The following is a 17,818-nucleotide window of genomic DNA, read 5'->3' as shown; positions in this document are numbered from 1 at the left end:
GACGCGCTGCCTCTCCCGCAGCCGTCGCCGCCACCACCAGAGCGAGCGGCTGCGAGCGACCGGAGGTTGCGCCGTGGAGGCCCCCACGGCGGCCAGGCAGTCCCCCACGGCGGCCAGGGAGGAAGGAGACGCAGCTGACCTCTGCCCGCCCAAGGCGCGACTGCTCTCGCGAGCCCAGGGCCGCCGCCGCCCCCGGGCTGAGCGAGGAATGAGCAGGCGCCTGCCCCGGGTTCTCGGACAGGGGGGCCGCGGCTTTGCTTCTTCCCACGCCGCGGGGTCGCGGAGGCTCGGTCGCCGCGGCCGGGCACGGCGGGGTCAGAAGCGGCCTCGCTCTGGGAGCCGGCGCCTGGGTTAACTTAACCCGCTGCCGAGAGGAGGAGGAGGAGCCGAGCGGGGGCGGCCGCAGCGCCTTCCCTCCCCCCGCTCACGCCGGGGCTTCTCAGTGGCCGCGGAGGAGGAAGTTCCGCTCCCTGACAGACCCGAGCGGTAGCGACAGCGGCCGCGGCGGCCGCGGCTGGGAGGGCGCAGGTATTTTGGACGCGGATGCCCTTCGCGCCAGCCGTCGAGGGAGCAGCGTCGGAGCCCGGGGACAGCGTCGGGAGGCGCGGGCGTCCGAGCCCTCCTTCCTGCTTTTCGCCCAGCGCGGCTGCTTCGGTTTCCCGGCGAGGCGGGTGACCCTCCTCCCGGTTGACTGACTTCCGAGAAGCCCCTTGTTTTTCCACCACTGAGGTTCAGAGATTCTGCAATCGAAGCATCCGAGGAGCTCAAGTGAACCTTCTACAGCTCCTTGGATCACGTCAGGCTCCCTTTTGGGGCGGGAAACCACGTTGGAGCATCTCCCAGAGGTTCAGGAATGGAAGAACCCACCTTGCATCCTCAGTGCGGTGTTGCTTGTCTGATCTACCCTTAGGAATGGAGAGGAGACTTGTAATCACCCGGTGAGGTACTGAGAGCCAGATGGCAAAGAAAGTATCACAGGACTTAAACTAATGATCGTTTGGGGGCCACACTCATTTCTGCATGTAATTGGATGAGCGTGAAAGAGGTGCCCTGTTGAAACGCACAGCAGTCCTTTAAGAGGAGGAAAATTGAGTTTCCCCATTTTTGCCAGGATTCTGAAGACTGTTCAATGTATCGTACATTTGATGTAAGATGAGAACTTTATAAAATATTCTGCCCAAGAGCGTAAACGATGACTACCCCAGCGCTGCTACCCCTCTCTGGACGAAGGATACCACCTCTGAACCTGGGGCCGCCTTCCTTCCCGCATCACAGGGCTACCTTGAGACTTTCTGAGAAGTTTATCCTCCTCCTTATTCTAAGTGCCTTCATCACCCTGTGTTTTGGGGCATTCTTCTTCCTTCCAGACTCTTCAAAACACAAACGTTTTGATCTGGGTTTGGAAGATGTGTTAATTCCTCATGTAGATGCCGGCAAAGGGGCTAAAAACCCTGGAGTCTTCCTGATCCATGGACCAGATGAACATAGACACAGGTTTGTTTATTTCAGAAGTTCTGGTATTAACATTTGGCAGAGCAAGGTATGGTTTATTGCATCAAATCTGTCATTTTTTTGGCAGTAAAATGTAACTTTCCCTGAGTCGTGAGAGTTGTATTTTTACACAACTAGTTAAATAGAATCATAAACTGGAAGGACACCTAGAGCCCCATCCAAAGTCCAGCTCCTTCCTTTTATGTAGGAGGAGTGTTTGTGCTCAGGGTTGTTGTGTCTGATGTGAACAATTGGGAATGGAGGTATGAAGACTTAACCTGAAGAAATAGTGACATATGCTGCGCCTTCATTTATTAAGAATGTGTTGCATTCAATTATTGTGCCACCCTGTGAAATAGATCCATGGAATCCTGACATCTTCTCTGGGTTTGTTCTCTCCCAAAGGGCTCTCATCTCTGGCTGGTAGTTAAAGCTTAGTAGTGAATCTTAGCTTTTTAGAAAGACAAACACAGGCACAATAGATGTGTTTTGGTACTCTGTGGAATCAGTTAAGTTAAAGAGATCACTGAATCTTAAGTCACTCACTTTGTGACTCTTGTAGACAAGGTTTGGTTATGTTTTAAAATTTAATTTTTTTTTTTTCCTAAATGTGAAAGATGGAGTGTATCGAATAACTCTTAGAATTTGCTTGATTAAAGGGTTCACATTCTTTAAAATCAGTAAATCCGAAGTGAGCTCTTGGGAGAATATGGGCAAATTAGTATAAAATGGGAGCTCTAGTTACAGTCTCTTTAAATCATTTATGTAATTTGTATCAAAAGAATCTGGGCAAGTAGTTTGCTTTCTTCAAACCTGCAGTATATATATATTTTTAACCTGCTAAACCTTTCTCCTTTTTTCTCTATTTCTTAAAATAATTTTTGAGCATGTAAAAAAATCATATGTTTTAGTTCTGTTCTCAACTGATGCTGTAAGTTTTCATCATGCACGAGGTTTTTGAAAAAGCTTGTGTTCAAATGTTATCCTAAGTTAAATACTTTAGAAAAATGCACTGTTGTAATGAGAGCTGGTTTTTCCTTTTTCTCAGTCTAGTTAATTTGTTCTTTGCTTGGTGTTTCTTTGACTTTGGGCTGAACCTTATGGAGTAATTACTTCTAAAATTGTTTCATATCATTCGTCTGTAACCAAATTAATTTGAAATTTTTGCCATCATTTTCAACTTCTGTACTCTTTTCATTTGTTTCTTTTATTTTGCCCTTTGCTCTTTGTGACTTCAAGAAAAATCTGATATAATCTGTGAAATAACGTTGCTGAAAAATTAACACTGAAAGTACTGTTTTCCTTGAAAACCTTATTTCCCTTGTTATTTATAATGATAAGTATTTTTTTTTATAAAAAGATGTTAAGACTGACTTCAGAGCTCTTTGAAGTCATGAATTAACTTTATTTAACTCTTATAAGTTGTCTGTCATATACTTAACAATTTACTTTATATTTTGTGTGGTCTAAAGGTTAAAAAATATGGCACTTTCTAGTTTAAAAACATTCACATAGAAAAATTCTTTGTTAAGTGGAATTTAAATTTCAAATTTGAATGAAAATACAGATATGTCCATTTTTTTCACATTTAAAAAAATCTGCTTAAATCTCTTAAAACAAGAATTCTAAAATTTATATAGCCCTTGAATACATATGCTTCTGTTTCGCTGTACAAGACTGTTGGATACTGTTGGATCCCGGAGTTTGGAGTGAGAGATTGGTCATTGAGTTTTCTTAACAAGGGATGGTGAGTGAGCCAGATTCTGGGTTTTGGGTAGTAAGAGTCTGGATACATGTGAGAACTTACTCAAATCTATTTGGTTCCTGAGTTTTGGAAGGCAAGAATTCAGATAGAGTTCAGGTATTGAGGGATCCCTGTATTAACTTTGTGTATATTTTATGTGGTTATGTCAGTTTATTTTTTTTAAACATCTTCATTGGAGTATAGTTGTTTTACAATGGTGTGTTAGTTTCTGCTGTATAAAAAAGTGAATCAGCTATACATATACATAGAACCCCATATCTCCTCCCTCTTGCGTCTCCCTCCCTCCCTCCCTATCCCACCCCTCTAGGTGGACATGAAACACCAAGCTGATCTCCCTGTGCTATGTGGCTGCTTCCCACTAGCTATCTGTTTTACATTTGGTAGTGTATATATGTCCATGCCACTCTTTCACTTCGTCCCAGCTTACCTTTCTCCCTCCCATGTCCTCAAGTCCATTCTCTTATGTCTGCGTCTTTATTCCTGTACTGCTCCTAGGTTCTTCCGAACCATTTTTTTTTTTAGATGCTATATATATGTGTTAGCATACAGTATTTGTTTTTCTTTTTCTGATTCAGTTCACTCTGTACGACAGTCTCTAGGTCCATCCATCTTACTACAAATAACTCAATTTTGTTTCTTTTTATGGCTGAGTAATATTCCATTGTACGTATGTGCCACATCTTCTTTATCCATTCATCTGTCGATGGACACTTAGGTTGCTTCCATGTCCTGGCTATTGTAAGTAGAGCTGCAATGAACACTGTGGTACATGACTCTTTGAATTATGGTTTTCTCAGGGTATATACCCAGTAGTGGGATTGCTGGGTCGTATGGTAGTTCTATTTTTAGTTTTTTAAGGAACCTCCATACTGTTTTCCATAGTGGCTGTATCAATTTACATTCCCACCAACAGTGCAAGAGGGTTCTCTTTTCTCCACATCATCTCCAGCATTTACTGTTTGTAGATTTTTTGATGATGGCCATTCTGACCGGTGTGAGGTGATACCTTACTGTAGTTTTGATTTGCATTTCTCTAATGATTAGTGATACATCCTTCTCTAATGATTAGTTAAACATCCTTTCATGTGTTTGTTGGCAATCTGTATATCTTCTTTGGAGAAATGTCTGTTTAGGTCTTCTGCCACTTTTGGATTGGGTTGTTTGTTTTTTGATAAAACTGTGACAGTTTTACTTCTTTTCCAAATTGGATTCCTTTTATATGTTTTTCTTCTCTGATTGCTTTGGCTAAAACTTCCAAGACTGTGTTGAATAATAGTGGTGAGCATGGGCAACCTTGTCTGTTCCTGATCTTATTGGAAATGGTTTCAGTTTTTCACCATTGAGAATGATGTTGGCTGTGGGTTTGTCGTATATGGCCTTTATTATGTTGAGGTAAGTTCCCTCTATGCCTACTTTCTGGAGGGTTTTTATCATAAGTGGGTGTTGAATTTTGTCAGAAGCTTTTTCTGCATTTATTGAGATGGTCATTTGGTTTTTCTTCTTCAGTTTGTTAATATGGTTTATCACATTGATTGATTTGCATGTATTGAAGAATCCTTGCATTCCTGGATGATGATCATGGTGTATGATCCTTTTAATGTGCTGTTGGATTCTGTTTGCTAGTGTTTTGTTGAGGATTTTTGCATCTATGTTCATCAGTGATGTTGGCCTGTAGTTTTTTCTTTTTTTGTGACATCTTTGTCTGGTTTTGATATCAGGGTGATGGTGGCCTCGTAGAATGAGTTTGGGAGTGTTTCTCCCTCTGCTGTATTTTGGAAGAGTTGAGAAGGATGGGTGTTAGCTCTTCTCTAAATGTTTGATAAAGTTTGCCTGTGAATCCATCTGGTCCTGGGCTTTTGTTCGTTGGAAGATTTTTAATCACAGTTTCAATTGCAGTGCTTGTGATTGGTCTGTTTATATTTTCTGTTTCTTCCTGGTTCAGTCTCAGAAGGTTGTGCTTTTCTAAGAATTTGTCAATTTCTTCCAGGTTGTCCATTTTATTCACATATAGTTGCTTGCAGTAATCTCTCATGATCCTTTATATTTCTGTGGTGTCAGTTGTTACTTCTCCTTTTTCATTTCTAATTCTATTGATTTGAGTCTTCTCATTTTTTTTCTTGATGATTCTGGCTAATGGTTTATCAATTTTGTTTATCTTCTCAAAGAACCAGCTTTTAGTTTTATTCATCTTTGCTGTCGTTTCCTTCATTTCCTTTTCATTTATTTCTGATCTGATCTTTATGATTTCTTTCCTTCTGCTAACTTTGAGTTTTTTTTGTTCTTCTTTCTCTAATTGCTTTAGGTGTAAGGTTAGGTTATCTGAGATGTTTCTTGTTTCTTGAGGTAGGATTGTATTGCTATAAACTTCCTTCTTAGAACTGCTTTTGCTGCATCCCATAGGTTTTGGGTCGTCATGTTTTCATTGTCATTTGTTTCTAGGTATTTTTTTATTTCCTCTTAGATTTCTTTGGTGATCTCTTGGTTATTTAGTAGTGTATTGTTTAACCTCCCTGTGTTTGTATTTTTTACAGATTTTTTCTTGTAATTGATATCTAGTGTCATAGGACTGTGGTCAGAAAAGATACTTCATACAATTTCAATTTTCTTAAATTTACCAAGGCTTGATTTGTGTCCCAAGGTACGATCTATCCTGGGGAATGTTCCATGAGCACTTGAGAAAAATGTGTGTTCTGTTGTTTTTGGCTGGAATGTCCTATAAATATCAATTAAGTCCATTTTGTTTAATGTATCATTTAAAGCTTGTGTTTCTTATTTATTTTCATTTTGGATGATCTGCCCATTGGTGAAAATGGGGTGTTAAAGTCCCCTACTATGATTGTGTTACTGTCGATTTCCCCTTTTATGGCTGTTAGCATTTGCCTTATGTATTGAGGTGCTCCTATGTTGGGTGCATAAATATTTACAATTGTTGTATCTTCTTCTTGGATTGATCCCTTGATCATTATGTAGTGTCTTTTTTTGTCTCTTGTAATTGTTTTTATTTTAAAGTGTATTTTGTCAGATATGAGAATTGCTACGCTAGCTTTCTTTTGGTTTCCATTTGCATGGAATATCTTTTCCCATCCCCTCACTTTCAGTCTGCATGTGTCCCTAGGTCTGAAGTGGCTCTCTTGTAGACAGCATATATATGGGTCTTGTTTTTGTATGCATTCAGCCAGTCTGTGTATTTTGGTGGGAGCATTTAATCCATTTACATTTAAGGTAGTTATCAATATGTATGTTCCTATTACCATTTTCTTAATTGGTTTGGGTTTGTTATTGCAGGTCTTTTCCTCCTCTTGTGTTTCCTGCCTAGAGAAGTTCCTTTAGCATTTGTTGTAAAGCTGGTTTGGTGGTGCTGAATTCTGTTAGCTTTCGCTTGTCTGTAAAGGTTTTAGTTTCTCCATCAAATCTGAATGAGATCCTTGCTGGGTAGAGTAATCTTGGTTGTAGGTTTTTTCCCTTTCATCCCTTTAAATATATCCTGCCACTCCCTTCTGGCTTGCGGAGTTTCTCCTGAAAGATCAGCTGTTAACCTTATGGGGATTCCCTTGTATGTTATTTGTTGCTTTTCCCTTGCTGCTTTTAATATGTTTTCTTTGAATTTAGTTTTTGATAGTTTGATTAATATGTGTCTTGACGTGTTTCTCCTTGGATTTATCCTGTATGGGACTCTCTGCACTTCCTGGACTTGATTGACTATTTCCCTTCCCATTTTAGGGATGTGTTCAACTACAAACTCTTCAAATATTTTCTCAGTTCTTTTCTTTTTCTCTTCTTTTTCTGAGACCCTATAATTCGTATGTTGGTGCGTGTAATGTTGTCCCAGAGGTCTCTGAGACTGTCCTTAGTTCTTTTCATTCTGTTTTTTTCATTCTGCTCTGTGGTAGTTATTTCCACTATTTTACCTTCCAGATCACTTATCCTTTCTTCTGCCTCAGTTATTCTCGATTGATTTCTATTTTTTATTTATTTATTTATTTTTTTGCTGTACGTGGGCCTCTCACTGTTGCGGCCCCTCCCGTTGCGGAGCACAGGCCCTGGACGCGCATGCTCAGCGGCCATGGCTCGTGGGCCCAGCCGCTCCACGGCATGTGGGATCTTCCCGGACTGGGGCATGAACCCGTGTCCCCTGCATTGGCAGGCGGACTCTCAACCTCTGCGCCACCAGGGAAGCCCTCAATTGATTTCTTCTAGAGAATTTTTAGTTTCATTCATTGTGCTGTTCATCATTGTTTGTGTGCTCTTTAGTTCTTCTAGGTCCTTGTTAAACGTTTCTTGTATTTTCTCTGTTCTATTTCCAAGATTTTGGATCATCTTTACTATCATTACTCTGAATTCTTTTTCAGGTAGACTGCCTGTTTCTTCTTCATTTGTTTGGTCTGTTGGGTTTTTACCTTGCTCTTTTCATCCGCTGCATATTTCTGTGTCTTTTCCTTTTGCTTAACTTACTGTGTTTGGGGTGTCCTTTTTTCAGGCAGCAGGTTCGTAGTTCCCGTTGTTTTTGCTGTCTGCCCCCAGTGGGTAAGGTTGGTTCAGTGGGTTGTGTAGGCTTCCTGGTGGAGGGGACTGGTGCCTGTGTTCTGGTGGATGAGGCTGGATCTTGTCTTTGTGGTGGGCAGGACCACGTCCAGTGGTGTGTTTTGGGGTGTCTGTGAACTTACTACGGTTTTAGGCAGCGTCTGTGCTAATGGGTGGGATTGTGTTCCTGTCTTGCTAATTGTTTGGCATAGGGGGTCCAGCATTGTAGCTTGCTGGTCGTTGAGTAGAGCTGCGTCAGCATTGAGATAGAGATCTCTGGTAGAGGTTTCGCCATTTGATACTCTGTGGGGCTGGGAGGTCTCTGGTGGACCGGTGTGCTGAACTTGGGTCTCCCACCTCAGAGGCTCAGGCCTGACACCTGGCCGGAGCAGCAAGACCCTGTCAGCCACACAACTCAGAAGAAAGGGGAGGGAAAAAATTAAATTAAAAAAATTAATAAAGTTATTAAAATAAAAAATATTGTTTAAAATAAAACAGTAATAAAAAAAAGAAGAGAGCAACCAAAGCAAAAAATGAAACCACCAATGTTAGGAAGCACTAAAAACTGTACTAAAAAAAAGAAAAAATAATAAAGGAGAGAGTCCTAGAACACATGGTAAAAGCAAAGCTATACAGACAGAATCACACGAAGAAGCATACACATACACATTCACAAAAAGAGATAAAGGATAAAAATATATATAAAAAAGAAAAAGCAACCAAATCAATAAACAAATCTACCAATGATAATAAGCTCTAAGTACTAAACTAAGATAAACGTAAAGCCAGAAACAAATTAGTTGCCAAAAGCAAACCCGAAGTCTACAGTTGCTCCCAAAGTCCACCTTCTCTTCTCAATTTGGGTTGATTCGTTGTCTATTCAGGTATTCCACAGATGCAGGGTGCATCAAGTTGATTGTGGAGATTTAATCCGCTGCTCCTGAGGCTGCTGGGAGAAATTTCCATTTCTCTTCTTTGTTTGCACGGCTCCTGGGGTTCAGCTTTGGATTTGGCCCCACCTCTGCATGTAGTTCGCCTGAGGGCGTCTGTTCCCACCCAGACAGGATGGGGTTAAAGTAGCAGCTGATTAGGGGGCTCTGGCTCAGTCAGGCGAGGGGGGGGGGAGGGGTACAGGCTGGGGTGAGCCGGCGGTGCCAGAGGCTGGCGTGACCTTTGCAACAGCCTGAGGCGTGCCGTGTGTTCTCCCGGGGAAGTTGTCCCTGCATCACGGGACCCTGGCAGTGGCGGGCTGCACAGGCTCCCCGGAGGGGATGTGTGGATAGTGACCTGTGCCTGTACACAGGCTTCTTGGTGGCTGCAGCAGCAGCGTTAGTGTTTCATGCCTGTCTCTGGAGTCCGCGCTGATAGTTGTGGCTCGCGCCTGTCTCTGGAACTCGTTTAGGCGGTGCTCTGAATCCCCTCTCCTGGCGCATCCCAAAACGATGGTTTCTTGCTTCTTAGGCAGGTCCAGACTTTTTCCCGGACTCCGTCCAGGCTAGCTGTGGTGCACTAGCCCCCTTCAGGCTGTGTTCACACTGCCAACCCCAGTCCTCTCCCTGGGATCTGACCTCCGAATCCCGAGCCTCAGCCCCCAGCCCTCACCTGCCCCAGCGGGTGAGCAGACAAGCCTCTCAGGCTGGTGAGCCCTGTTTGGCACTGATCCTGTGTGCGGGAATCTCTCCGCTTTGCTCTCTGCACCCCTGTTGCTGCACTCTTCTCCGTGGTTCTGAAGGCCCCCTGCCCCCCCGCCTCCCCCCTCCCGTCTTTGCTAGTGAAGGGGCTTCCTAGTGTGTGGAAACTTTTTCTCCTTCACAGCTGCCTCCCAGAGGTGCAGGTCCCTATTCTTTTGCCTCTGTTTTTCCTTTTTTCTTTTGCCCTATCCAGGTACGTGGGGAGTTTCTTGCCTTTTGGGAGTTCTGAGGTCTTTTTCCAGCGCTCAGTAGGTGTTCTATAGGAGTTGTTCCACATGTAGATGTATTTTTGATATATTTGTGGGGAGGAAGGTGATCTTCAAGTTTTACTTCTCCGCCATCTTGAAGGTCCCCCCCAGTTTATTTTTATATCGATTGTCACCGTATCTGAAAACACAGTCTGTAGTTATAAGAACTCTTCTAATTTGATAAATGAAATACATTTCAAATTAGAGATCATTCCAATAATAAGACTACAATGTAAAAACATTAATATATAAACATTAACATATTTAAAAATAATTTGGAAAGATAGCATTTTAACAGATATAGGTGGTACTAAGATCATGCTTATTTTGGATGTGGGTCAAAGAACCATCTTTCTTAATTTGGAAAATAAAACTTGATGATTTAATTTTATATGTGTGGAGAGGAGTGCAGGTTAGAGGGATGAGGAACCTTAACGGAGAAGTAATGAAAAATAGATCATGGCCATTATTTCTTACTTACAGTATTTAACAGATACTTGTTGAATTGGCTTTTCTTAATTAGTGTAGTTAGGTGCTTAAGCTTTGGAGTCAGACTGCGTGGTTTCGTACCCTAGTTTGTCACTGATTAGATGTGTGATTTTGAGCAAATTTTTAAACTCTATGCATAAGTTGCTTCCTTTGGATGGTAGTGGCATCACTTTATAGATTGTTATATTGAATGAGATAGTACACGTGAAGTGCTCAACATAGCTCTTAGCATTTAGTAAATGCTCAATAAATATTAGTTATTATTATCATTAATGATAGTTTTAATTGAATATTTTAATTCTGAGTCTGCTTACCTTAAAATATTGTACATGTTCCTGAAAAGTTGGGTAGAGATTAATATTTTAAAAGTACACCAGACCCTTATTGTCTAAAGGAATATTTTATAACCAAACTATTTAGCAGCAAACGTGTATTGCATGTCTGCTGTGTATCAGGCCCAACTTTTATGGAGCTTCGCATCTTGGGGGAGGGGTGAGAGGGGATGACAGGCATTAAATAAACAAATTTATTTTTTAGGTGTGATGAGTGTTATGAAGGTGTACCCAGTGTTATCAGAGTATATAATGATGTGTTTTAGCCTGTGGAGTGGGGGTCGCGGGGACAGGCAGTGGGAGTAGGGAAGGCTTCTTGAGGAAACAACTGCTGAGAAGCTTACGAGTAGAAGATTGCTAGGTCAGGTAGAGTTGTGGGAAAAAAAGTGGTCAAAGCAGAGGACACAACATGTGTGAGAGCCCTAAGTAGTACTGTTGTTGAACCCAAGTTATGTGCCTGATGCGCAGTGAGGCCAAACAAACCAAAACGTCAGAGTTTGGAGTGGAGAAAGGTTTATTGCAGGGGCCAATCAAGGAGAATCGTGACTCATGCTCAAAAGACCCGAGCTAAAGATTTTGAGGGAAGAGTTTTTATAGGCAAAATTTCAGGGGAGAGCTGCAGGGTGTGTGACCTACTTCTGACTGGTTGGTGGTGAGGTAACAGCGTGGTATTCTAGGAATTTCAATCATCAGCCTTCTGGTTCCAACTAGTCAGAGGTCCACATGCTTGTGCTCAGCCTGAAAATGCCACCCTCCACCTGGATGCGGGCCCTAGTTTCTGTAGAAGAACTCAGAGATATGTATGAGACTGTTATGCACAGCCCTGGGGAAGAACTAGGCCCCTGCCCCCTCACTGCACTATCGTTTCTTTCTGCTGTTCCCTCATTCCCCTAGTTAGTAACTGAATCTGCCCTGTGGAACTTAGGAAAGGTCTTGGAGGTGGAAAGCCTTTTTCCTACAAACAAGAAACCAGAAGCAGAAAGGGTTTTGTGCCCTGGAGGCCCCCACGGGGTCCTGCTCGGTTTCAGTATCATTGAGGATCTGAGAAATATTCAGATTCAGTATGGCTGGTGTAGAGATTAGTGGTGTGCAGTTAGGTGAAGAGACTAGATGATAGGTCAGATTTGGCCTCCTTATTGATTGGAAAGTTTGGATGAGTTGCCAGCATTGACATATCAGGAAAATTTCACACAAAAGTCTGGATTTCTGGCTTCTCTTGAAAAATGAGAGGATATAACAACATCCAAGTCTGTATTTTCAGATGCCAACGCTCAGCTGGATCCAGGCAGCTGCTACTCCCTCTAGTGGGGCATGGACTCTTCATTTTATGCCACTCAATTAAGTTGCCCGATAAGTAAATTTAATGAATCAGTGTTTAACCTGGTTGTTGTTGAGTTTGGAATCCCTAGGCAGGATCCTGGAGGGTTTTTAGTCAAGTATTTTGATCTTTATGTTAAGTACTATGGGAAGTCATTGAAGAGTTTTCATTAAAGCAAGGGAATGTCATAATCATTTAATATTTTTTAAAAATTTAAATAATTACTTTAGTTGCAGTGTAAACAGTGGATTGGAGAGGAACAGGAGGAAATGTAGTGAAATCAGTTAGGAGAGCCTAGGTCACAGAGGATACTGGCTTAGACCAGAGTGATGAAAGTGGAGAAGGAGAGAAATTAGTGGAGAAAAGTAGTTGATTCAAGAGATGTTAAACTATTAAGTTTCACAGAAGTTGGTGGTTGATTGAATATGGGGGCTGAGGTAGGAAGAGGAGGTAGTCCAGGATAACTCCCAGTTTCTGGCTGACATGATTATGGATTACTAAGAAATATACACTGTATTTTTAAAAAAAATATTTATTTTATTTATTTATTTACCTTATTTTTTTTGACTGCGTTGGGTCTTAGTTGCAGCACACGGGATCTTTTTGTTGAGGCATGTGGGATCTTTTCGTTATGGCTCGCGGTCTGCTCGGGTTTCTCTCTAGTTGTGACATGTGGGTTTTCTCTCTCTAGTTGCGACGCGCAGGCTCCAGAGTATGGGCTCTGTAGTTTGCGGCATGTGGGCTGTCTCGTTGAGGCGCGCGTGCCAACAGTTGTAGCACACAGGCTTAGTTGCCCCATGGCATGTGGGATCTTAGTTCCCCAACCAGGACTCGAACCCATGTCCCCTGCATTGGCAGGCGGATTCTTTACCACTGGACCATCAGGAAAGTCCCAGAAATATCCGCTATATTTAACTAATACTTTAATTTATGTAATTGTTACTACATGAATTTAAGATAAAGTATTTTCATGAGAAAACCTGTATGTTTCCTTCTGTTAAGTGGTTCATAAATAATCCAGAGTTTTCAAACAATATATATCTTCCAGATGATGACATAAAATGTATAGTTTGATGTTCATGACAGTCATGTTTATTAGCATCTGTGATTTTGAAGTAACCAAAACAGGTATTGGTTATAGTATACATGAATATTGTTATAAATATACAATGATACACATAAAGTATCATATTCATAATTTGTGTACATAATAGACTTATCTAATAAGAATTTTATTTTTTTCTTCCTGAAACAGGCCTGATAGTAACCCTTTATCCACAATAGTTTTATACGTATATATATAAAATACATGAGTACAATATATTGTCAGCGTGTTATTTACATTTTCCTATTTCTGTGCCTACATTTAGTTTTCATTTATTACATTCATTTTATTTAAACCTTTCTAATTTGTAAAATGTAACTATTATACAAAAATACATAAAAGAATAATCCACACTATAATAGATAGTATTTATATATAAATACTCATGCAACCACCTCCCAGATTGAGAAAACAAACATTGTCAGCACCCCAAAAGCCTCCAGATCATCACTTCCCAAACCAACCCTCCTCAGTATTTCCTGGCCCCATTCGTGTGTTTGACTTTTATGGTAATTACTACCGTGTGTTTCCCTACGGTTTTACCACTAGGTAAACATCACTAAACAATATAGTTAAGATTTTCCTGTTTTAACTTTTACGTAAGTATATAAATGATGTATGTACTGTGTCTTGCCTTTTTTTGTGTGAAGGGGCTCAATATTATCTTGCTAAGATTCCATCATGTTGAAGTTTGTGGTGGTAGTTTATTTTCATCACTATGTAGCATTCTATTATATGAAAATATTACAGTTTACTTAATTCAGTCTCTTATTAATGGCCATTTGTGTTATTTTAAGTTGAGGATAATATAAACAATGTTTGTTTTATAATAAGAATTTCATTAATTTTCACTTTGAAATTGACATTTGTTTTATATATTGGCATTATGTAAATGGGCTTTGTGGTTTTGTTTTGTTTTTAAAATATTTAGTTGAACTGCCAGTAAGTTTCTTCCTCCAGTCAGGATTTTGCAAGTATGAATTGAATACTTGCGGGTTGGGTGTATGTTAACTTCTGATAGTTTCCTCAGACGTAAAGAGCATAGGCTTTGGAGTTAGAAGGACTTAAAGTTGCATCTTGGTTCTACTAACTAGCTGTGTGACATTTTACTAGACATAATCACTCTAAACCTGTGCTGGATATATGGTAGTCACTAATGTCATATGGCTTTTGAACTTGACACCAGATTGTAGCATGCTTTGGTGAGAGTTTCTCAAGTTTTTCATGTCATGATTTGTATTTTTTGCTTGATTCATTTTTGCTTTCTGTTGCAAGAGTAGAGATTTTATATCTCACTATTGTGATTTTAGCTTTCTTATCATCTTTCCTCATTTCATCTCTCTTCCATGCCTCCCCCACCCCCACCCCCACCCTCACCCTCACCCTCATCCTGTTCTTTACTCAGGGCTTACTGCTCCTGTTTTAGGGAGGTCACACATTTTATCCTCTAAGTCTGTGGGGCTTTCCTTTGTTCTACTTGTATATTGATCTACTTGCATATTGAGTGAATACCCTTTTCAACTCCATAGTTGGAGTACAAATTGATTTGTATAGCTCTCAGTCTGTTTTCCTCTGTTCTAATATCTTTAAGTCGTTTCAACTGTGGCGCTAGATTTCACAATTCCGAGTACAATTGGCATCATGGACAACTACTGAGATTCTTCTTGTTCTGCTTCATACCACTTAGAATACAGTTTTTCATTCTACTTCCCCCATCCTCCAGGAGTTGTTCTCTGACATAGCCTAGCTAATTAAATAATAAGGAAAGAATTGGGAAGAGACTGTGGGGAAAGTTGGACAGTGCTCTGACTATATAAAGGTTTCTGTCCCATTTTATCATTGGGTCTCTGAGATAAGTTACAGTTGGGGTTGTGTAGTAGTTTGGATATTTTTTGTTTCATGAGTTAAATATGGTTATAAGTTACTGAAGAATTCTTCCAGATTCTGACATGATGGCTCTTATTTCTTTGATAGTCTGAGTTTTTATTATTTTCTGCATGTTTCATAAGTATTAATAGTAATTTGGTAGAAGCTGTGTTTTGGGTCTGCTCATCAGATGAAATTTTGTATACCCTTATTTAAAGTCTAATTTTGATCCTAAGCAAAGTGATAGTGACTTTGCTTTTATTAGTTCAGCATTATAAAATCACTGTTATAAAATCAGTATGTTTTTCATTCTTCTCAGAAATGAATAAAGTATTAGTATGGTATGGTTAAATTGCAGAATGCCAAGGTATGTCCTGATTTTCATGTTGGTCAGGAAGTGTTGGAAATTGCAGGAGATGACATACTGTTCAGTGCCCCAGAAGTTGAATGCTAATAGGTAAACATTATTTATTGGATGAAGTTAAATGTTTTAAGGAAATAAAATTTGTTCAAACATATTGATAGTTTATTTGCTTTAAAGCTATAATAGCCTTTCCAAAATTTCTCTTGGGTTTCATAGCAAGTGTTCTAGGGCTGTGAAATGTTTATTTTTATTTATTAATATTTCTTTTGATTTTTCTTCTTATTAAAGTATGAAACATACAATCTCAGAATATTCCTTCTATATTACTAACATAGACTTATGTAGATTATGAAGCCTCTGTAATATGTAGTCTAAGATTAGGTTTCATTTTTTAATCATCATTTAGTATTATAAATCTGTGCTTGAATTACCTTGACTTGCTTTTAATCTTATTTAATAATAGTGTTCTTTGATCTACAGCAGTCTTGTTAATATTAATTTACCCATTAACAGCTGAGATTGCCCACATCCACAGATAGATTTATTCCCTTACTTTCCCTGCCTTTACGTAATCTTTTTCCCATGTACTTTTATCTTTCTCATGTATTGTCTGTGACTGCATATTTATAATCATCTGCTTACTTATCTGTTGTTCCCAGTAGAACATGGGCTCTTTGAGGACAAATGACTGTTCTTTTAATTATTTTTGTATTTCCAATGCTTGAGGTACATTTGACCCTTAATGAAAGTATATATTTTTTTATTTTAAATTGAAGTATAGTTATTTATAGTGTTGTGTTAGTTTCTGGTATACAGCAAAGTGATTCAGTTATATATACATATGTTCTTCATCTAATTTTCTGTTGTGGTTTATTGCAGGATATTGAATATAGGTCCCTGTGTTATACAGTAGGACTGTGTTGCTTATCTATTTTACATATAGTAGTTTGTATCTGCTAATCCCAAACTCCTTATTTACCCCTCCCTCACCCCCTTTCCACTTTGGTAACCATGTTTATTTTCTATGTCTGTGAATATGTCTCTGTTTCGTAAATAAGTTCATTTGTGTTGTATTTTAGGTTCCACATATAAGTGGCATCATACGATATTTGTCTTTCTCTTTCTGACTTTATTTGGTATGATAATCTCTAGGTTCATCCATGTTGCTGCAAATGGCATTATTTCACTATTTTTATGGTTGAGTAAATACTCCATTGTGTAAATATACCACACCTTTATCCATTCATCTTTTGATGGACATTTATGTTGTTTCCATGTCTTGGCTATTGTAAATAGGGCTGCCATGAGTATGGGGGTGCATGTATCTTTTCAAATTAGAGTTTTGTCTGGTTCTATTGCCAGGAGTGGGATTGCTGAATCATATGGCAGCTCTGTTTTTAAGCTCTATTTTTAAGGAACCTCCATACTGTTTTTCATAGTGGCTGCACCAATTTATATTCCCACCAGCAGGGTAGGAGGGTTCCGTTTTCTCCACACCCTCTCCAGCCTTTGTTATTTGTAGACCTTTTAATGATGGCCATTCTGACCAGTATGAGGTGGTACCTCATTGTAGTTTTGATTTACATTTCTCTAATAATTAGTGATATTGAGCATTTTTTCATATGCCTGTTGGCCATTTGTATGTCTTCTTTGGAGAAATGTCTGTTTAGGTAATCTACCCATTTTTTGATTGGGTTCTTTGTTTTTTTGTTACTGAGTTGTATGAGCTGTTTGTATATTTTGGAAATTAAGCCCTTGTCAGTCGCATCATATGCAGATATTTTCTCCTAGTCCGTACATTGTCTTTTGTTTTGTTGGAGGTTTCCTTGGTTGTGCAAAAGCTTATAAGTTTGATTGGGTCCCATTTGTTTATTTTTGTTTTTATTTCTGTTCCTTGGGAGACTGCCTTAAGAAAACATTGGTACCATTTATGTCAGAGAATGTTTTGCCTGTGTTCTCTTGTAGGAGTTTTATGGAGTCATGTTTTATATTTGTCTTTAAGCCATTTTGAGTTTATTTTTGTGTATGGTGTGAGGGTGTGTTCTAACATTGATTGGCATGCGGCTGTCCAGCTTTCCCAACACTACTTGCTGAAGAGGCTGTCTTCTCCATTGTATATTCTTGCCTCCTTTGTTGCAAATTAATTGACCGTAGGTGTGTGGGTTTATTTCTGGGCTTTCTATTCTGTACCATTGATCCATATGTCTGTTTTTGTGCCAATACCATGTTGTTTTGTTTTGTTTTTCCTTTTTGACCATGCTGCATGGCTTGTGTATCTCCCCAACCAGGGATTGAACCTGGGCCCTGGCAGTGAAAGCATCAAGTCCTAACCACTGGACCACCAGGGAATTCCCAATACCATGATATTTTGATTGCTGTAGCTTTGTAGTATTGTCTGAAGTTTGGGAGGGTTATGCCTCCAGCTTTGTTATTTTTCCTGCAGGATTGCTTTGGCAATTCTGGGTCTTTTATGGTTCCATATAGATTTTAGAATTATTTGTTTTAGTTCTGTGAAAAATATCATGGGTAATTTGACAGGGATCATATTAACTCTGTAGATTGCTTTAGGTAGTATGGCCATTTTAACAGTATTAATTCTTCTAATCCAAAAGCATGGGGTATTTTTCC

General features: G+C 39.9%; 1 protein-coding gene across 3 annotated transcripts in view; it reads left to right on the top strand.

The window, feature by feature from the left end:
• The first annotated feature begins 306 nt into the window (after nucleotides 1-306).
• MAN1A2 (mannosidase alpha class 1A member 2) overlaps nucleotides 307-17,818 on the top strand; it is a 168,094-nt gene continuing 150,582 nt past the window's right edge. For all 3 annotated transcript variants that reach the window (XM_073809085.1, XM_019919690.2, XM_073809077.1), the window contains exon 1: nucleotides 307-1,494. In XM_073809085.1, coding sequence (XP_073665186.1) covers nucleotides 1,193-1,494 — 302 coding nt within the window. In that variant the 5' untranslated portion in view covers nucleotides 307-1,192. The remainder of the gene's footprint in view (nucleotides 1,495-17,818) is intronic.

Source organism: Tursiops truncatus, chromosome 1 (assembly GCF_011762595.2).
Source record: "Tursiops truncatus isolate mTurTru1 chromosome 1, mTurTru1.mat.Y, whole genome shotgun sequence".
Taxonomy (NCBI): domain Eukaryota; kingdom Metazoa; phylum Chordata; class Mammalia; order Artiodactyla; family Delphinidae; genus Tursiops; species Tursiops truncatus.
Note: the sequence above shows the minus strand (reverse complement) of the source record. Positions and strands in the feature narration are given on the sequence as shown.